The following is a 21939-nucleotide window of genomic DNA, read 5'->3' as shown; positions in this document are numbered from 1 at the left end:
CTAGTGGTTGGTATGCAATCAAAAGCTTAGCGTTTTACATCATCGACCTTCCGTTTGTAATTGATCGAATACCCGTCATGTGGAAGACATATGCAGGACTGTAGTTACTATGCCTTTCAGGGTTTTCGAGTTTTTGGGCATGTCACTCGGACTTCGTAATACAACCCAGACGATGCAACGCGCTCTGAACAATCTGCTCAGGAAACTGCCGTTGGTTTGTGTCTACCAGGACGATATTCTCTTGTTCCCGAGCTCCGGGCGCCGCTTCACGAAGTTTTCAAGAGTTGCTTTACGCCACTGGCCCAACCCGATGGTGTGTGGGTTCTGCTGGGTTTTTTTCTCCAGGAAGCTGTTGGAGTTAGAACAGCGATCCTTCACTTACGACCGTAAGCTCTTAGCAGTTTTTGCAGCCATAAGATTTTTTCAGCGCATTTTGGAGAGTCGCCACTTCTAAATTTACAACGGCTATCGGACGCTTGTATTTGCCTTCATAAGGCAACTTGACTTCATTAGTCAGCTCGAGATCCGCATGGAAAACACTGTCGTCGACGGTCTTTCTCGCAGGCAACCAGTCACCATGCCTACCACTATCACGTCCTGAGCTATGTGCCCTTTGAATTGGAGAAAGCTTTTGACTGAGTTTAGACACACAGACTATCTAGAAACTGATTCTCCAAGAATTTCCAGTGTCTGCAATTAGAGCATTAGTGCCGAAGAGAAATTCTGAGTCTCATTATCGGTAATATCATCTTTATTAGACCAGTTTGGGTCCTCGCTGACACTCTTTTATTTGACGCTATTCTTGTTCCATTCATCATCATCATCAACGGCGCAACAACCTGTATCCGGTCTAGGCCTGCCTTAATAAGGAACTCCAGACATCCCGGTTTTGCGCCGAGGTCCACCAATTCGATATGCCTAAAAGCTGTCTGGCGTCCTGACCTACGCCATCGCTCCATCTTAGGCAGGGTCTGCCTCGTCTTCTTTTCCTACCATAGATATTGCCCTTACAGACTTTCCGGGTGGGATCATCCTCATCCATACGGATTAAGTGACCCGCCCACCGTAATCTATTGACCCGGATTTTATCCACAACCGGACGGTCATGGTATCGCTCATAGATTTCGTCATTGTGTAGGCTACGGAATCGTCCATCCTCATGTAGGGGGCCAAAAATTCTTCGGAGGATTCTTCTCTCGAACGCGGCCAAGAGTTCGCAATTTTTCTTGCTAAGAACCTAAGTTCTTAGGTTACTGGTTCTTAGGTTACATGAGAACTGGTAAGATCATAGTCTCGTCCAGTAAGAGGTTTGACCCTATGGTGAGACGTTTCGAGCGGAACAGTCTTTGTAAGCTGAAATAGGCTTTGTTGGCTGACAACAACCGTGCGCGGATTTCATCATCGTAGCTGTTATCGGTTGTGATTTTCAACCCTAGATAGGAGAAATTGTCAACGGTCTCAAAGTTGTATTCTCCTATCCTTATTCTTCTTCGTGTTTGACCAGTGCGGTTTGATGTTGTTAGTTGATTCGTCTTCGGTGCTGACGTTGCCACCATATATTTTGTCTCGCCCTGATTGATGTGCAGCCCAAGATCTCGCGCCGCCTGCTCTATCTGGATGAAGGCAGTTTGTACATCTCGGGTGGTTCTTCCCATGATGTCGATATCGTCAGCATAGGCCAGTAGTTGGGTGGACTTGAAGAGGATCGTACCTCTTGCATTTACCTCAGCATCACGGATCATTTTCTTGAGGGCTAGGTTAAAGAGGACGCATGATAGCGCATCCCCTTGTCGTAGACCGTTGTTGATGTCGAATGGTCTTGAGAGTGATCCTGCTGCTTTTATCTGGCCTCGCACATTGGTCAGGGTCAGCCTAGTCAGTTTTATTAATTTCGTGGGGATACCGAATTCTCTCATGACCGTGGACAGTTTTACCCTGGCTATGCTATCATAGGAGGCTTTAAAGTAGATGAACAGATGGTGCAACTGTTGTCCATATTCCAACAGTTTTTCCATCGCTTGCCGCAGAGAGAAAATCTGATCTGTTGCTGATTTGCCTGGAGCGAAGCCTCTTTGGTATAGGCCAATGATGTTGTGGGCGTATGGGGCTATCCGGCCTAGCAAGATAGTGGAGAATATCTTATAGATGGTACTCAGCAAGGTGATACCTCTATAATTGCCGTACTGTGTGATATCTCCCTTTTTATATATGAGACAGATAATACCACGTTACCAATCGTCAGGCATTGATTCGCTGTCCCACACCTTGAGCACAAGTTGATGAACCACTTGGTGTAACTGGTCGCCTCCATATTTAACCAATTCGACTGTAATTCGACCGGCTCCTGGCGACTTATGATTTTTTAGCCGGTGAATTGCACGGACTGTTTCTCCTAAACTTGGTGGTGGCAGTATTTGTCCGTCGTCTTCAGTTGGCGGGACTTCCAACTCGCCGATGTTCTAGTTGTTCAGTAGCTCATCAAAGTACTCAACCCATCGCTCTAATATGCCCATTCTGTCGGAAATCAGATTTCCCTCTTTGTCTCGACAGGATGAGCATCGAGGTGTATAAGGCTTCATCCTGCTGACTTGTTGGTAAAACTTGCGCGCCTGGTGCGGTTGCTCCCTGTACTTTTCTAGTTCACGGACTTGTTGGTTTTCCCAGGCTTCCTTTTTCCGTCTGTGAAGTCGCTTCTCCGCTCGACGGAGTTCGTGATAAGTCTCTGCACGTGCCCGCGTTCTTTGAGAATGCAACATTACTCGGTATGCGGCATTCTTCTGTTTCGTTGCTAGCTTACATTCATCGTCGAACCAGCCGTTCCGACTCCGTTTGCGGCTGGGGCCAAGTATGCTTGTGGCCGTATCCATGATAACGTTTTTCAGATGATTGTGAAGATCATTTATTGATGCTTCATCTCCAGGTCCTCTGTTGACTGCGGTTATTGCGGCATCCATTTCCCTCTTATAGGTGTCGCGGAAGGTTGTGTTGTGGATGGCTTCAGTGTTCACTCTCACCTGATTGTCAGAGGGGATTCTAGGTGGTATTGTTATTCGAGCTCGGAACACCATGCCAACGAGATAGTGATCCGAGTCTATATTGGCCTCCCTATATGTTCTGACATTCATCAAGGCTGAGAGGTGGCGGCGTTCGATCAACACGTGGTCAATTTGGTTGAAAGTGGTCCCGTCTGGAGAGGCCCATGTATGTTTGTGGACCGCTTTCCGCGCAAACCAGGTACTTCCAACAACCATTTCGTGTGACCTTGCTAATTGAATAATCCGCAGTTCGTTATCATTTGTTTGTTCGTGTAAGCTATGGGAACCAACGTATCGCCTGAATAAAATCGCTGTTAAAATCCCCAAGTATGATTTTGATATCATATCTGGGACAGGCTTCGAGTGTTCGTTCTACTGCCTCGTAGAAGGTATCCTTCTCCGACTCTGCAGTCTCCTCTGTATGGGCGTGAACGTTTATGAGGCTTATATTTCTAAATTTGTCTCGCAAGCGCAGAGTGCATAGCCGTTCGCTTATGTTTTCAAAGGCGATAACAGCAGGTTTCATTTTTTGGCTGACTAAGAAACCTACTCTGAGCACATGGTTTACTGGATGACCGCTATAATATATGGTGTAGTGGCTCTTCTCCAGGAAACCGGTCCCTGTCCATCGCATCTCTTGTAACGCTGTTATATCAGTCCTATATTGGGACAGGGTATCGGCTAGCTGTTCATCAGCTTCATCTCTGTATAGGGAGCGCACGTTCCATGAGAAAATGCGCAAATCGTTGATCCGTTGTCGTTGTCGGGTCCGTCGTTTCAAAGTCCGTCCTGTCCGAGGCTCCTGTTGTGGCTTCGTAACAAGTTGTTTCCCGTGTAGGGTTGTCAGCCCTACCCAACCCCCAACCTGGAGGACCAGTTGGTACAATTTGTCCGGTTTTTAGGCACGGGAGACTCGCCATCATCCTTCTCCGTCTGCAGCTTTTCGTTAAGAAAGAGCTCCCACCGGTCACCACGTGGAGGTGGAGATAGGGCTACTACCAAACCCTGTTGGTGTTGGTTCAGCAGGCATTTCCCAGGTTTTAGCTCCATCGTGGGTACCAATCCACGTTTCGCCCTGGGACCTATACTACCCTTTGACCACCTTCTGAGTCTCATTCTCGGTAATATCATCATTATTAGACCAGTTTGGCCCCCGCTGACACTCTTTTAATTGACGCTGTCTTTGTTCCGTTACGGCAGAAAAACTATCAAACAAACTTAAGGGATTAACACTAATTTTTTGTTCCATAAAAACAAGAACCCTAGGCAAAGAGTTGTACCTCCTCTACATAGTCTGTCTTCGCCATTTTTCTATAAGATTCTTACCAGGCCGATTATATATTGTGGAATACTTACCTGGGTTAGCTGATAAAAGGTGAAAAATTCGAAAATTCTGCGACATTATACAGTTCTCATATATAATTTCAGGACCAAGAAGAACCGTCAATACTGCATCTGAGGGCGAAATCTTAAGTACTTGGGGAACACATGCTCAATTTAGAGCAACGATTCCCTGATAGGAGGAAGTGATTTAATAAAAAGATATGGTGAGCGAGATCAGAACACAACTTCTTGAAAAAGTTAAGCATCCATTTCTTTGGAGTTGCACTTTGGTTTCGTCAGATTTGTTCGGGAATTTCTCCCACATTAGAGTCGAGAATGCTTTTTAAGAAAAAAAAAAATTTAAACTTATAATTAAGTGAGGATGTTAAATTTGAGTGTTTGAGGACGTACATGTTCAACGATTTTGAAAAATTAGAAGAAACCACTGACAACCAACCTATGTAGACATTTATCAATTTTAATCCTTTCTAGAGCAGGTCATTATTCTGTGGAACCCTCTCGAATTTGATTGATCGGGAAAAATTAATCAGAAGAATTTCTATGGCCTGAAGAAACCCTCCTTTTATCCTAGACAATTTACATGCAAAGACAAAGTGAATAACACGAAGGACAATTCCAAGAAGCATTGAAAAGGTTTCAGATATTTTTGAAATTTTTATTCATTAACCCTGAACTAGCTAAAAGATTTTACTCCTTGCAAAACATCTTCAAAAATATCCTATCAACGTGAAGTGTCGGTCAATCTGTTTTAATTAAATTCAAATTAAAATTTCAATTTTCTGACCTTTCCGCCTTCAGTAATATAAGTCAGGGGATAGACCCTAGGATACTACTTAAATACTTTTTATGTGGCTCTCTCCTTGGTTCGACAAATTCAATTAAGTGAAATCCTTTCGCATATTGATTTCGCCAATACCCGCGTGGGAGAATCAAGAGATACTTTGTGCAGAGTGTTACAGGTACAAGTGTAGTACGAGTATAAACGGGATAAGGCGCCTTGTCCTGGCCAATTTATAAGGGAACTAATTGGCTAGGAATCGATGTCCTTCACACAATAAATATGAATTCTAGAATATGTGGTCAGACGTTTACTATGTGAATACTTACTACCATGGAAAATACTAAGCCACAAAAAGGAGGTGGTAATGTGACTGAGTGTTCCGGTCGTCCATCAACTCTTCCTTCTTTGGAAATGCAGACTTCTCTTAGGTTGTTATTTATGCTTAGAATCACGGAAATGATTGTATAAAGGATCGAAACTTTGTTGGAAAATATCGCTTGCCTTTCGGTTGGGATACCGATTTACAAAACGAAAAGCAAAGATTTCAAACTCCATTTTTGTGTAGGCAATATCGAGGGTGGATGAACTCGGTAAAACAGAAAACCAATTTATATTACTTTCAAGGATCTCTTCACGCCTTACCGACGATTTCCTGTTTTTCGCATTTTCTGTCATTCCCTTCCTTATCAATAATTTACTGAAAAGTTCATCGTTCGGGGCACACACTTCATTCGGGTCGACAAAATATAATGAACGCTTGCGCTTTCCATTTTCACCTCTATTAGTTTCCCTGCTTCTTTACATGGCCGAAAAATGGGAAGAACACTGTTGTTATGTTATCCCGAGCTCCTAAATAGCTTGGTGGCTTTTCTTCATCCAGAAGGGAGGATATAATATACCGCACTGGTTATCCAAAAAGTAGCGTTGATGAAGTGAAAAGCCGAAACTATGTGGCGACTGACTGACTACTTGTCCTGCAGAAAATAAATTCCTAGGTTTTGTGTGTTGTAAGCCACTTAAGGGAAGCGTTTAGCATATGAAATATTGTCGCTTAATGAGAAGTTACTTCCTTAATTAACTTCGAGATAGATAAATTCTTGAGGACAAGGGAACCCAATATGACGCACTTTTCGTTTCATAAATCTAGATTTAATCAAGTTTAGGAGCTTATGGAGCTGAATCACGCCATCCATATGGATTTGCAAATAAGATGGTAGAATTTTCTTAGTATTGAGGACATAGTGAAGCCGTAAATCATAGAGAGTACGGACAACAGTGTGGTTGTAAACGTAAGAAACGATCTGTCATTATGAACTTCTTAAAAAAGTTAATATACATATGTACGAGTCCTGGCACCAATTGGTCCAGATCTTTCAGAAACCTAATAGAATCTAACTAGGATCTTTTGGCTGCTAAATGTGGGAAATCTTGACCAGCAATAATAATAATATCAAGAAAGTTTGGACTGCGTTCTGAGGAACTATTGTGCTGCTTTAATGTGCCTTCCATTATACTCAGGTCCTGTAGTCGACAGAAGTTTTAAGTTGTTTCCTACTTGTAGCTGTATTAGCATTGTACCTGGTATTGAATAGGTGTGTTTTTCTGTTCTGTGCAAGCGCTTTGGTTCATGTGTTCTTTTAAGCGCCCTGAACTCTTTCATTTCTGGTAAATTCACCCACTTTAGTTCTCTCAACCGCTCCTATTTTTTCCTGAGGTGACATAACTACCATATGAACCGCACCAATTCCACAAAAGAGGTTAAAATAGGGGTTATATATTTCCGGCTGAAATTACGCATTGGTTCGTAGCACTTTTTACTTGTATCAATAAATCTGCCGTCAGGGATACCAGATTATCAATTGCTAGTTTAGGAAGTATATACAATTATCATAAATCTCTATGTGGAGCATAATAGTTCCTGGCAATATGCTTCACCTTTTTCATGACATTCTTAGAAGTTTTCACTTCTCCTCTAATGTTTTGGATCACCTAGTTCTAGAGCTATTAATTTGATGGCAATTCTGGGATAGTAGGTGCCAATGCATGGTATAATTGCAAATGGATTTGCCACTCTTTGTGAATGTGATACCTATCCATAGCCATTCCCACCTTCTGATTGATACGTCCCCGAGTATCAGGCCCGAACATCGGCAAAGTTATTCATTTGCTGTTGCCTGAGGCCCTGTAAGTTGAGCTGTCCTGTCCTGTAAGTTGGTACTTAAGAATACACTTAAAGTCTTCTGCGCTCGTCGAAAAAGGCGATTAAAAACGCATCAGATAGGAATTTACTTCATGGTTACGGCCTTTGGCTATTGAAAACCGACAATGATTGGTTTCTGGAATGTGTGCATGCTCTTTGTAAACCGTGCCGAGGCTCCTCACTCGCTTTCTCCAATTCGAGCGAGCATTCCAACGATATAAGCTGAACATTTTGGGCCTAAACGAAATAAGATGAACTTTGGAGAGTACTCCTCTCCTTGTTGCTCTTGATGGAAATATGCTTTTGTACTCTGGAAAGCCAGGTGGTAGCGGACGCGAATCCGGTGTCGGATTGGTACTGACTGGTAACCGGGTTCTGACAAGAATCTGATTGCATGTTAGTAAATGGTTGTTATTCACTCCTTGGGTGGGGTATAGGACATCAACCACACCTCCGCTTCAGCACCTCTCACGACTTCCCGAGAGGTTCTGCACCAAGGGCCCTGAGTGCGACCCGCTCGTCTGCCACCTTGGGAGAGTGGATTTCACTGCATGCCATAGCCAGCAATGCAATTGTCGCCCCTCCTTAACGTGCGACCTATCCACTGTCATTTCCTTTTTCCGACAACAGTGCGTACGAGTTGCAGGTCTGTGCGCCAATTGAGATATTTCCAGACCCTAGCACTCCGATGATCAACCGCGGACAGGTATTGACGAAAGCTTAGAGCTTTTTCTCTTTCCATGTCTTACCCCCATATAGCAGCACAGAAAGAATGCCAGCACAAATCTTGGTCTTTATAGAATTTAGCTCTGTTGGTCGCTCGGGTGACAGTCAATTCAGTGTCATCGTCGGTGGAAACCACGTTTCCTAGATTTTCAAATTGATCCACGGTTGTTGTATCCATTAATGCAGATAGGGAGAGGACAATGACCCGTCAAACCGATAATCATGGTTTTGTTAGTGTTTATCTTCAGTTTAATTCCACTTGCCTTTTTTCCAAATTCTGAGTCATTTGGCTAAAGTCTACGACCCGGTGGGAGAGAAAACAGATGTCACCAGCGTAGTTCAGGTGTTTGAGGAAGGATGTCACCGTCCAATGAATTCCCCCACTTCCTCCGGATGAAGAACGTTACCGATAGCAAGAAGAAATAACATCGGTGACAGGATACAACCCTGGGGGCTCCGCTATGAACCTTAGCGCAGCACGTGACATTTTACGTACAGCACTCCACATACACTCCCTGTTCATGCTATTGAAAGCTTTCCTGAAACCGATGAACCAACCGATGTTTCAAAATGATCCACAGGTTAAGGAATATCACAGTTGCTATGCAGAAATGGAGATCAATTACACGCAGGCTTCATAAAGGTGGCATTAACCGCGTTCCATATGACGTCCGCGAGTCTCGTGGAGTGCACAGAGGACGATTCAGTGGACCACCTAACCTGGCTTTTCCACATCTGCTACCCATGTGATTGTTACCTCTAACGTTTCTGACGTCGAGAAAGATGGCCTGGTGGTCACTGTGGGTGTAATGTTCACTCACCCGGTAAGGTTCGCAGATTACCGACATGCCCACATTCGACTCTCTAATGGTTTGTGAAAGCAAATTTTGAGCTGCCTCCAATGGTAGAGGTTGATTTGTATCAACTGCATTTAGCCCTGCAATTTACTCCCTTCTTATATGCCGGCCACCAGCCATGACTTGCAACGTGCTGGTCGTCCACTACCTTTTTCCCTTTTTACAAATGCACCGGGGATCTTCAGTGCAATCGTTGATAAGATGGCCCTCTTCCCCACACTATTCTTCTTGAACTACCGTGCTAATTACTACATGCTGCTGCAAAGAGACCGAAATCGAGGCATCTGAAGCATCTCCTGAGAGATACTTGTTCCTTAAAGCGACACATGACCCAACCTATTATTACCTGATTCAACTGGGAAGTTAACAATAACTGCCTGTACACCTCCATATCTCTTCTTTATCGTCTTTATCGCGTTCTATTTAATTCCGTTAAGGTTGAATTTTTCCCTAAGGGTAACTCAGGTATCCTCTCGTGTTGTGATCTCGTCCAGAGCTTTGCACTCGCATACTATCACTTGCTTTGGAGCTTTCACTCCTTTCTTGCCTACCTAGCACCTTTTTCATCTGGCTGCTAAAACTATCCCCTGTCTTCTTGCTGGATTTCTTTAGGTCCAACATCAGGTCCTCCTTCTACGTACGTCTAATGCGACTCACGCTGCTCCCCAGGATCGGCTTTGGCTTTCCGAAGGATATCTGCGAAAGACATGTCGCCTTTCTTGGAAATAATGATTATTTCCGGACGAATTTGCTTTTTTTCCTTCTAGCCTTTTTGCCGTCCGCTTTTGTGCATTGTTGAGGTTTACGTGCTGTAGACTCTTCTCCTTTTGCGAAAGCTGGGGCCCGTAGTCGAAGAACTACCCTGAACTTTTGCCGGCTCAGCTTTCCTCGACGAAGAGGCTTTTTTTCCTTGGCCGCTTGCTGGGGTGCCCGTGTTCGTAGCCTACTAACTATTCAAACAATTCTGATTTTCCCGCTTTTAAGAAGTTTCGTCACGTATTGATCATTGCTCACTTACTCCCACTAGAATGAGTTTTTGACCTGGAGAATTTGCAGAGTTAATGTCTATCCGCGCATTGGTTGCCTATGGGCATTCTTGCTTGTTTCCACTTTTTTGTAAGACAGCTAAGATCTCGGATTTCCAAAGAGAATATAGGGTCTAGTCTAGAAACCAGAGTTTTCTATGGTGATTTTCGTCATCTCATTATTCCGAATGGAATGGATTTAATTCTAAATAACGAAGGGTTCGGCTGTGCATTTCAGTTCTTTCCTACTAAATCCATTCAGCATTTTCTATATTAGTGTGAGATCAATAAAGCTGGAACATCTTAGGTCTGATATGTTGGGTAATGGAAGCTAAATCATAGGGTGCTTGATATGCTTTTAAAGTCACGGACGATCACTTCGCTTGCAGCCTGTTAATGCTAGTTTTTAAGGCTTTGTGTGAAGCGAAACCTTGTTAAAATCGATTTAATGTCTATTTGTCCGTATGTCTATCAGTCTGTCACACTCGATTTACTCGGAAATGGCTGAACGGATTGTCACGAAATTTGGTTAGAATATGCGATCTGTGTGTCCCTTTACATGCAGCAAGTAGCGCCATTTTGTGCTGAGTTTGAAGGGGCTCCCATACATGTGAACGGCGGGTGTCAATTTTTTTTTCACAGAATATGGTCATGTGGGGTATCAAGTAAAAGGGCTCGATTAGTACTTTTTGAAACTGATATTATTTCTGATATAGGGTGAAACATATTGGAAGGACTGGAAATGTGTGCCCCAAAAATTGAAACAGATCTCGTTCTCAGAATCTGTCCAACCGAAAAATCACAGTTATGCATCTCTGTGAAATCTACGCCTCAAAATACATCCCTTTCCAATATCTGCACAAATAAAGTTAATAAGAGTATATTACCATATTTTAGAAATTTACCGAAAAGCCTCTTTTAAGTTTATCCCAGAAATACAAAAGCAGTATAGGCGATAATATAGGAAATAATTCTGAAAAGTTTGAAGGCAATCCAACTATTATTAACAAAGCTATAGAAGTTGACCCTAAGACATGTATGTCGTCATCATCATATAAAGTGATCTGATATGAACGGCGGGGTCCATGGGGACGTTCAAGTTTTCCTTGTTTGGTTTTTATTTTAGTTAGTTATCAGTGTCGATTACTCGAGGGAGACATGTGCGGCTAGTAACTAATATTGGGTTGGGAAAAAAGTTATATCGTATTTGTGATCGAATTTTAACGCTTTATTTAATATACTTAGAATTATCCGATTTAAGTCAAATATGCGCCGTTTTGTTCGCAAACTCATTGCCATTTAGAAAGCAACTTCATTATTCCCCCTCCTTATTTGCAAAAAACTTAGACAGCCACTTTTCGCAAGCCTCTTTTGAGGCCACCAAGAGCGTTCACTTGGTGCCAGATCCGGACTATACGATGAGTGCGATAGGACATCCCATCCGAGCTCCCATAGCTTCTGGCGGGTCATCAAAGATGCGTGAGGCCGAGCGTTGTCCTGGTGGAACCGAACACTATTCCTATTGACCAATCCTGGCCGCTTCTGGTCAATGGCCTGCTTCAAACGGTCGAGCTGCTCACGGTAGGGGACCGAATTGAGGGTCTGGTCATAGTTGAGCAGCTCATAGTGGATGATCCCCTTCCAGTCCCACCAAACACACAGCAAAACCTTCAAGGCTGTCAATCCGGGCTTGGCTATGGTTTGGGCCGGCTCGCCACGCTTCAACCACAATCTTTTTCGCTTGAGATTTTTGTACATGATCCACTTTTCATCACCAGTCACCATCCGCTTCAAAAATAGGTCGAATTCACTCCGTTTCAGCAGTGCATCGCAGGCGTTGATTCAGTCCAAAAGATTTTTTTTGCGCCAACTAGTGTGTCACCTAAACATCCAGCTTTTTTTGGAATCCAATCTTCTGTAAATAGTTCCAAACGGTTTTATGGTCCTTACCCAGTTCCTGGTCAATCGAGCGAATGCACATATGCCGGTTAACTTAGATGATTTCGACGATTTTATCGGTTTCTACAACGATTGGCCTACCAGTACGGGGTGTATCTTCGACATCCACTACACCAGAATGAAATTGATCGAACCAACGCTGTGCTGTGCGAATCGTTACAGTATCGGATCCATAAACTTCACAAATTTTTTTGGCCGCTTTCGTTGCATTTTTACGTCTCAATTAGTAAAATATGACGAATTTCTTGCTTGGTGGACTCCATTTTTGACGCGCTATAACTTGCGACTTAAACGTACAATCATAAAACTGTCAAAGAGACACCTGTAGCCCAGATTGTCGTCTTCAAATCGCCGTATAGTATGACCCGATGCGATAAGTACAACACAAGATATGTTTAAGTGTCGCCATCTATTGACAAAATACGACATTACTTTTTCGCCAACCTGGTGATTAGCGGTTTTTAATTTACCACGTACGTGCTTTTGTGCACGGAGTAAAGTAGACATCCGTGAAGATGCGTTAGATCAATTTATCAATGCGGTAATAGACAATGTTTGTTTATTTGAGAGGAACACAGTATTTATGTCGTTTATATGTATGTACATTTGTGTATTTTAGAGTTTAGAAAAATATTGCGGAATATTTTGCATTCTTAGCTGCGTATGAATGGAAAATCGTGCATAGAGATTTGCTCACATAAGATGAACACAGAACTTGTTACCTGAAGCACCAGCTTCCAGTATTCCGACTTGTTATCAATTAAATCTCAATATTTTTCGTAAATACTGAATTTGAATTTAGATTAATTTTTTTTCTAGGCATAATTTGCTCGTAAGTTTGATTAGAAAGTAGTTATCATTTCAAACTAACAATCCCCAAAAAAACATCATGTTGGTGTTATTCTTTTTCCAAAACGATATTTTTTTATTTCAATATACGAGTATTGTGACTGAATTGATTATCGTGTAGAAATATTAACATTATTTTATTCTGATAGTCGAAAGATAATAACAGACTTTGACCTTGTACTATGGACGCAAGCCAACTCGCACTAAATTTCGTGCTCCATCAAAGTCAAAGCCCAATTAGATATAATTCTATGAGAAAGTTATCAAGATCCATTATAGCGATTTGGTTGCACGTCACACGTTATCATATCATTCAAATAGCCACAGGAGACTTCGACCCCCAAACGGGTTTTTTTTCAATACGATTTTTATTCAAAAACTGATAACAAAAAATACACTTAGTAAAGTAATCTATGTGCCGGTTGGGCCGCTATAATATTCTGGAGGAATGATTTCTTTCATTTTTCCTGCGTCAATCATCCAAATCGATCCGTTCTTGTCTTTTTCCAGAGCTTCAACCAACAGTTTACCGCAGGTTTCAGCTGTTTGTTGAGCCAGTTTTGCAGAATCAGTTTTTACACTGTTTACTGGTGAACCGGCAAAGTTACCAAGCAAAGGAGTCTCTGTGAAACCGGGACAAATTGATACAAATTTGATTCCGGTTGTCTTCAGGTAAAAATCGCTCTGAAAAAAGTAAATTTTATTATAGAATTGTTTGAGGTATTGACTTTGATGCTACTCACTCCTAAGGATCTAGTCAGACCGACAATTCCATGTTTGGTTGCACAATATGCTACACATAAGGGAAATGGTACAATCCCGGAAAGTGATGCCACATTTGCCACTAGACCGCCTTTTCCACCCTTTGCTACGCTCATATAGTCAATAGCGACGTAATTGAGGTTCATTGTTCCCAGCTGTTGTAAGGATGTATGAAAATAGTATGAAATAGTAGAAATAGGAATTGCATTTATTTTATGGTTACTTTGATTTATCTTACGAATGTAGCTTTCTTTTTGTATTGCATATATGCTTTGCGGTTGCAAGCATGGTAAACATTCTTTATTTTGAGATTCTTCAGAATATTTGTAATATACAAAGTGTTTTAAATTTCCTTTCCCTCCTTTCTTTTCTCTTGAGCTACAAATGTGCATAGTTTGAATAGTGGACAACATTAATACGTTGTTTTTACATAATAAAAGATATTGTTATCTAACGTCACTATAAACAGAAGGTGGATTTTAATGACTCCCAGTTTGAATACTTTTCCTAAAGTATCTTCCAGAGATTGTATACCTGACTTGGCGCTAACGATCGGGCCAAGGCTTACATGTTTTCTAGCTATTTTTTTTAGCGCGAAAATTGAAGCCGGTTCTATGATAATTAAGCACTAAGTAATAATGCCACTCACCAGATTGATTTGAACACATCGTTCAGGGTTCATTTCATCGACCACACCAACGGACGTAACGAAAATATCAATTGATTTGAATTCAGCCACGGCACCTTTAAAACCATTTTCAATTTCACTTTTCTTTGTTGCATCGACTTTCCAGAATTTAATATTAGCCTTTGGAAAATTGCTCTTCAATTTTTGTAGTAAATCACCATTTTCGAACAAATCGAAAATACCAAGGTTCTGCAAAAATAGAAAAGCGTAAAAGTTTAGTATCTATTTAAAGGAATGATTTAGTTCTTTGAAAAGTACTGACCTTAACACCTTTGCTTAGTAAGGAGTTACAGGTGGCATAACCGATGCCACCAAATCCTCCAGCAACTACTGCAGTCTTTCCCGAGCAATCCATCTTAGCGACTAAACGATGTTTTGCTTGCCTGGCTATTTTGATGGCGATTTAAAGCTTATCATAGAATTTTAATGGTACCCAAACTGATTATTTTTGTAGATTTATTTATTCAAAATTTATTTAGGATTGTGATCAAGCTATATATGTATATGATGAGCATATTTTAAGATAAATGGAATATTTATTAGAGATTCTTACCAAAGAGAACCAGAATTCTTTTTGGAGTTAACTTTGATCAATAGAGCGAGCTAAGGTAAACTTCAAATCGGAAAAATGGACTTGCTGCAGCTTCACACAACGGCGAATCGCGCGGCAACCAGCAGCAGAAGTTGTATGGAAAGTAGCAACTCTAAGAATACTAGTAACAATTTGGGCTTCAGTTCTGATATTAATTTAATAACCTTAGTAATGAGAAGACCATCATTTCTTGCCATTCTGTCTGTCACACGTGGCTATTTTACCTGCAAGATCAGCGGATAGGGGATGTAAAGGGATGTCACTTATGAGCTAGCAATCTACAAAATTCGGAACTACTTAGTTACCGAAATGGCTCGGAGAGGGACTGTCTGGTTGGCTAGGTTATCGAAAAAGGCTTATGATTGGTTTCCGGAATAAGCGCACGCTCCTCGAAACCGGTGCCAAGACCCCCAAAATTCTCGCTTTTCTCAGCTTGAAAGACAACTCCGCCAATATCGGCTGGACATTCTGTGTTTAAGCGAAATGAGATAGTGGGACTTTGGAGAATACTCTTCTCTTTATTGCGATGACTGGTACTGTGCGTTTTTGACAAGATCTTAACTGCGAGATTCCGTCTGAAGTTAAGTAGCGCTAGTGTAGTGCACCAACGGAGACACAGAGGAGAAGGATGCTTTCTATGAGCAATTACACGTAGTTCAGGAGAGTGCGAAAGAAAGGAAGTGTGAGAAAGAAGGTAGTGTGAATGTGTGGGTGGTCTGAATGCTGAGGTAGCTTCTGAAACCATTTTACTCGGGTATGTGATGAGGAGGCATGTTCTTGGTGACTGGAACGGCAGAACGTTCGAGTACATGGCCAGCCACAAGGTCAGTTGGGATTTGACTGGCCGGCAACAAACTTTCAATCAGATCGAGCATATTACGATCACCGGTGGAGTTGGGAGTTGTCTTCTGAACGTGTGTAATAAAATAGTTGGCAACTGAAGGTTCTTACTTTACCTTACCTTCGGTTACACGCCTCCACTGTATCTACTTGTAGGGGAGTAGAGTGTCGACCCCCAAATTCAATACGGGCTACCTCCCCGATATGGCTGTCGTCCAGCAGTGGGAAAACATTTTTGTTGTCTAAATTATATAATTTCTGGAATTCGCCTGAGAATATTGATGAGCACTTGATTACCATCAAAAGTGGCTTTATTTGCGGTGTGGATGAAATTGCCAACTACTTCCCAAAAGGACTTTACAAAACCTGGTTGACTGGGGAAGGTGGAAGGGAAAGTTGCTGTTGATATTTAGGAGTAGACGCGAATGCCGTGAATGAGAGCTCTACTACCGAGATAAACTACGAGAAATGTAGGGTAGTGTACGCACTTACAACAGGAATTCCATCAGGGAACAGATGCTGTCGTTAATAGTAACCACTTCGCTCCCATATACCTTATTACAAAACGTCACAAAAGGTTTGTGGTTCTTTGCAAACCTTTCGATGGTCCCCACTGAGGGTTTGTCATTTACGATGATGAACAGCTGAAAAGATGGAAGGATCGCTTTAACATGATTCTGCATCGTATACGACATGGTGAAGTTTCACTTCTTGCGGATGAAAAAGCGAACGCAACATACGAAGAAAGGAATGGTTGTTACGATTTCGAAAAGTGAAGTCCAAGGCGAGGTTTGTCATGGTTGCATTGTATGACCGATATCTATTCTGCTGGCAATCGGTGATGTGTTTTATGTTTCTTTGCTTGGACGACTAGAGACGAAGACTTCGGGAGGTGAAGATCGATATGTTTGGCCCCTTGTGGGAGTCTCATGGTGGTTGAGCTCATATCGCGGGTCGAGCTCTTTCCGGGTCCAAGCTTGTAGTTGCGCGGTACAACACGCTCGCCGTATCCTTTAGTTCCGGCAAAGGAGTTAGATAGCCCTCGCACTCAGTGATATGAATGCTGAGGCTGCACTCAAAATAAACCAGTCCCGCTGTACCAGCCACAACGGGAACCTGATTGTGGTCTTCAAATTAATCCTTGGCCGAAGGGGACTGTGAGATTATGCCTACACGGCAAGTACTCATATTAAACCCCCAGAACTATCATGTAGTGCCTGAGTGTAGTGTAGAAGAAGTCGAAAGCCGGGTGGTCGGGTGGTTGGCGAGTGGTGACGGCTTCAGCTATAGTATTACGTTCTTGAGCAGACGCAACAGATCGGTAGCGTTGAGCCCCGACCCGAGAACAGGGTCGTTGCGGAGTCCATATACCAGCTTCGCGGAATTTGCAGCGAACTCTTCTCGATTGGCTGCACAGAGGCCAAGTAAAACGAGCAGCAGGACCTGCAACTAAGAAAGTTCGTCCTGGGCCATTATAGCGACATTAAGCGTCCTGTACCACCTTTTGAGCATCCCATTGGACTGCGAGAATTTTTGGCCCCTTACATGAGGATGGACGATTCCGTAGCCTACATAATCCATGAGCGATACCATGACCGCCCGGTTGCGGATAAAATCCGGCTCAATAGGTTACGGTAGGCGGGTCACTTAATCCGTATGAATGAGGATGATCCCACCCGGAGAGTCTATAAGGACAATATCTATGGTAGAAAAAGAAGACGAGGCAGACCTTGCCTAAGATGGAGCGATGGCGTAGGTCAGGACGCCAGACAGCTTTTAGGAATATCGAATTGGTGGACCTCGACGCAAAACCGGGATATCTGGAGTTCCTTATTAAGGTAGGCCTAGACCAGATAGTGGGTGTTGCACCGTTGATGATGATGATTGGATTGCAAATGGTACGCGGTTGCCCGGTGGCGTTTAAAGCCGTGGAGTTTGCCTAACTCTGAGAGGGATGGAGGACTTAAACTGCATTCCCTGGTCGGTGATGGTAATTGACGGCACACCAAAACGTGGGTTACATTCTCGATAGAGAGCCTCTGCATAATATTGTGCATTAATGTGTTTTATAGGTGTTGCCTCAGGCCACCACGTGAACCTATTGTTGACTGTGAGGCAATACCTGAAACCGTGCGAGTCTCGCAAAGGGGCAATGATGTCGAGGTGGATTGTGCGGAAACATTTGGTGGACCGAGGGAAGACTCCTACCGCCTAGGGGTGCATCTTGCTGAGGTAATTCCAGAAGTGAAGCATCCACCAGCTGCTGCTTGATGGTCCCAAATGCCTGGACAGCCTCTGGGAACAGCACAATTAGACGGGAGTCTTTGGTCTTTTGCCCAGACAAGAACCCGTTAAGGATCGATTGATGGTTGGCGGGCTTGGGCAGGAAACGACGATAGAAAATTAACATATCCAAGAACTTTCTCAGATCCTTAATAGTTTTTGGAAGCGGGAAGCTCTAAATAGCTTGCGGATTGATTGGGTCTGGTTGGATGCCATCGGGGGTAATCATGTGGTCGAGGAATCTCACCTGCGATGTTAGAAATTTGCACTTTTCAACGTTAAGTAATATACTTGCGTCAAGGAAACGTTGGAACATGCACTCGAGGTGCTCTAAATGCTGGGGCTCAAAGAAAGACGTGACCAGAACATCATCTAAATATACGAAGCAGAAGTTGAGGTTTCGCAGCACAGAGTAGATGAATCTCTGACAGGTTTGCGTCGCGTTGCACAGTCCAAAAGTCATCCTAGTGAAGTCGAAGAGTCTGAATGGTGTGCATGTTGCCGTTTTCGCGATGTCTTCGGGAGTTACAGGGATCTGATGGTATGCCTTGACTAAGTCCGAGGTCGAGAAAATACGGCAGTTTGCGATAGAGTGCGCAGAATCGTAGATGAGTGGGATCTGGAGTCTGGAATGGTCTGAGCATTTAGACATCTTTAGTCGGCTCAAGGTCTCCATTCGCCATTAGGTCATGTGAAGTGGCTGCTTAAGAAGTTCTTCGAACTCTTTCCGTGCAACTCCGAGCCTCTGCGGTGGTAATGGATATCCCTTAGAGAAAAATGGAGAGCCAGTACTGTTGATGTGGTGCTTAATGGACATCATGCTTAATGGGCTCGGAGGGACTTAGTTCGCTAGTGATATTGCGGTATTGTGTTAGAAGTGTGAGAATATGTACGTGAGCAACGTCTTCAAAAACGATGGAAAGAGTGTTGGGTGAGCAGAATGAAACTTTTCCTGATGACCTAAGGGAAGTTGTAGGGTCAATCAGGGATCTGTTATGAATCTATATCCACTAACAAGACACGTGATAGATAGGAATGCGGATGTCCGCGATAATGAAGCGTCAAGAAAACGCTCGTTGAAGTCCTCAACTCAAGTCTATCTGCCTGTAGCCGTACGGATCGACGAAGGATTTACTGCCGCGAGTTTATGATTGTGGTGTTAAATTATTATGCCGGGATACGGGAAGAATCGAAACTTCAGCGCCTGTATTGACCGGGTAGTTGCGCCCGTTCAAGGGGCCGTAGATTGTGGTGAGACGTGGTGCTTTGTTTCGCGTAGCAGCCGCCAGAACTTCAGGCAAGTCTGATTTGTTTGGTGCGAAAAAGTAGGGGCTGGTATATTTTTTAGTCTTTTCAGCGAACCTGTAATGGTACCAGCATGCCCCGGTACTTGCCGAAAGTCCTGACGACCTACTAATCGATTGCTCATTTCGGAAGGCGGATCTAGAGCTGTCACTATCTACTGTAGCTGAGCCGCCTGGCCTAAGTTGTCACGAGACACTTCACGAACCATGGGTGGCGCGTGGCCCTCATGAATTTTGTACCGCGATGACGGCTAACGTATCCATAGACCCCGAATCTGCATATCCCAGGATGGTCTGTGTGCTCTCTGGAAGTCTCTGCAGCTACAAAGATTGTAGCAGCTTGGTGCCGACTTTGTCACCACCTAACTGCTTCGTTTCACGCAGTATTTGGCTTAGCATGCGGTTACTTAGCTCTAGCTATGTCAGTAAGTGTTTAAGTTTAGACGTCTCATTCACTGGCAGGCTGGCTTTTAAGCTGCCTATTAGAGCAATCCTCGTCTAGCTCGACCAGTGCGTAATTGAAACGAAAGGCATCCGCTGTGACGTCGGTTGAAATGAATTGGGCATCGAGTTGGAGGAATCACGCTGCCGGGCTCCTACGCCAAAAGGGCGGCACTCGTGCAGCCACGGTAGTTACCGCGGGACTTGCTTCTATTCGGGAGGACATCGTTTAGCGGAAGTGAGCAACTCAGGAGGCAGAACTCGCATTTGGAATGAACGGAATACGAGACAGAAAAAAGCGAAAGAGCGGGGAGAAGGAGAATTGAAACCGTATGGTGTTGATGTAGTCAATGCAGGAGGATCTGGAGCCGAACCCAGCCCGCTCTCTATCTATCAAACTTTTGAGATGTTCTTTAGAATGCTAAGGGCTTACATATATCGTCCTTTCGCGCATCCGCCGAGTGTCCCTTTATTTGCACGAAGAGACACTCCAAACATGAAATTGCGAACTATCAACTAAATATAATAATAAATATACAATATGTTATAAATATTCGTTTAATGTAGTTATTCTCTACTTCCACATAATTATATGAATTTTCAGGATATTCGCTTTGTATCTGTATAACCGCCTGAAGTATTACAATTTTGGGGGAGTAACTTCCTTCAGTTTCCCTTCATCTATCAACCATATCGATCCGTTCATATCTTTCTCTATTGCTTCAACCAATAGGTCCCCACAAATTTCAGGTGATTGTTGCGGTGAATCGCGAATCTTTTTAATATCATTTATTGGGGATCCATTAAATTGATTGAGGAGCGGGGTGGTTGTATAACCCGGGCAGATTGTGATAAATTTAATGCCGGTTTTCTTAAAATAAGTATTGGTCTAAAAAGAGAATTTACTAGATTTTTATCTGGCTTAATCGCAGAGTTGGATTTACTATTACTCACCCCGAGAGACCTTGTTAGACCTAAAACACCGTGTTTGGTAGCAGCATACACTACACATGCGGGGAAGGGTGCTACTCCAGCTACTGAGGCAATATTTGCTACTATTCCACCATTTCCTCCCTTTGAGTTGCTCATGTACTCCAAAGCAGCATAGTTGAGGTAGATTGCTGATAGCTGGGGAACGATTAAGCGGAATTCGATCAGTGAGTTATCTATATTAGGCCTGAACTTTGATACATAAATTGAATTTGACTGATTTGTTGTATTGTTTTATTTATGCTTATCAAAGTGAAATTTGTGTTTCTTTGATAAGCAATTTGCTTGCAATTTGTGGGGTCACTCCCGTGATAATATTAGCACTGAAATTGTTACTTGATAATAGCACTTGTAATTGCTGCTAAATAAAAATGTTTACACTTCCACCATTTTTTGTACGAGTCATAATGATAACGGTGAGAAATTCCTTAAAAGTACACTTACCAAATTTATTTCAATGCATCGTTCAATGTGCATTTCATCAACCACACCTACACAGGTTACGAAAATATCCACTGACTTGAAATCAGACAAAACAGTTTTGAATCCATTGTCAATTTCATATTTTTTTGTGGCGTCCACTTTACAAAATTTCACATTAGCCTTTGGGTAGGTGCTTGTTAATCCTTTCAGTTTTTGGGGGTTTTCTATTATGTCGAATATTCTCAAATTCTATTAGAAAATTAGCTGGAATTATTTCTGAAAGGTCTAGTTGGATGGAATTCTACCTTGACTCCTTTCCTGAGGAGAGAATTGCAGGTAGCTAAGCCAATACCACCTAGGCCGCCTGCTATCAATGCACTTTTACCTGCACAATTCATTTTTATGACTGGAGGCTGATGGCGTTTGGATCTAGTGGGTTTAAACTCAACCGCTGCAACTATACAAACAGTACTAACATAGAATTCTATAAAACAAAGGACTATTAAATTGCTACTTTGAACATAGAGTGAATTTTGTGTTTTGCTGAGTTTCGGGATAAATGAATTCCAAGCCTCTTTGAGCTGTAAAATGGGTATCTTTTACACTCATATGTATGTAAAAAATCAGCTAATAGATAAATTGGTTTGTAAAATGGTAAACATTGATTCCAATTTTATATATATTATATTATATATTTATTTATATATTTATTTATTGTTTTATAACCTGGCGTACCAGGTTTATCCTCACCTGAGTTGCAAACGCAGAGCTGCATGCGACCAGGCGCGTGTCATGGGTTGCGGATAATGACATGACCCACCGGGTCAGCTACGAATATCG

At 42.7% G+C, this 21939-nt stretch overlaps 2 protein-coding genes across 2 annotated transcripts; both read right to left on the bottom strand.

Annotated features, from left to right (window-relative positions):
- Positions 1–13108: 13108 nt before the first annotated feature.
- On the bottom strand, positions 13109–14614 carry LOC119650011 (alcohol dehydrogenase-like). The gene is made up of 4 exons (XM_038052481.1): positions 14489–14614; positions 14188–14415; positions 13520–13693; positions 13109–13460 (listed from the first exon to the last, which is right to left on the bottom strand). Exons 1-4 carry the CDS (start codon positions 14579–14581, stop codon positions 13188–13190), a joined length of 768 nt encoding a protein of 255 aa, XP_037908409.1. The 5' UTR covers positions 14582–14614; the 3' UTR covers positions 13109–13187.
- A 5612-nt stretch (positions 14615–20226) lies between these two features.
- LOC119649020 (alcohol dehydrogenase 2-like) lies at positions 20227–21561 on the bottom strand. The gene is made up of 4 exons (XM_038050975.1): positions 21405–21561; positions 21121–21348; positions 20641–20814; positions 20227–20575 (listed from the first exon to the last, which is right to left on the bottom strand). Exons 1-4 carry the CDS (start codon positions 21495–21497, stop codon positions 20327–20329), a joined length of 744 nt encoding a protein of 247 aa, XP_037906903.1. The 5' UTR covers positions 21498–21561; the 3' UTR covers positions 20227–20326.
- Positions 21562–21939: the final 378 nt, after the last annotated feature.

Source organism: Hermetia illucens, chromosome 2 (assembly GCF_905115235.1).
Source record: "Hermetia illucens chromosome 2, iHerIll2.2.curated.20191125, whole genome shotgun sequence".
NCBI classification, from domain to species: Eukaryota; Metazoa; Arthropoda; class Insecta; order Diptera; family Stratiomyidae; genus Hermetia; species Hermetia illucens.
The sequence above is the reverse complement of the archived record's forward strand: the minus strand, read 5'-3'. Positions and strand labels throughout refer to the sequence as shown.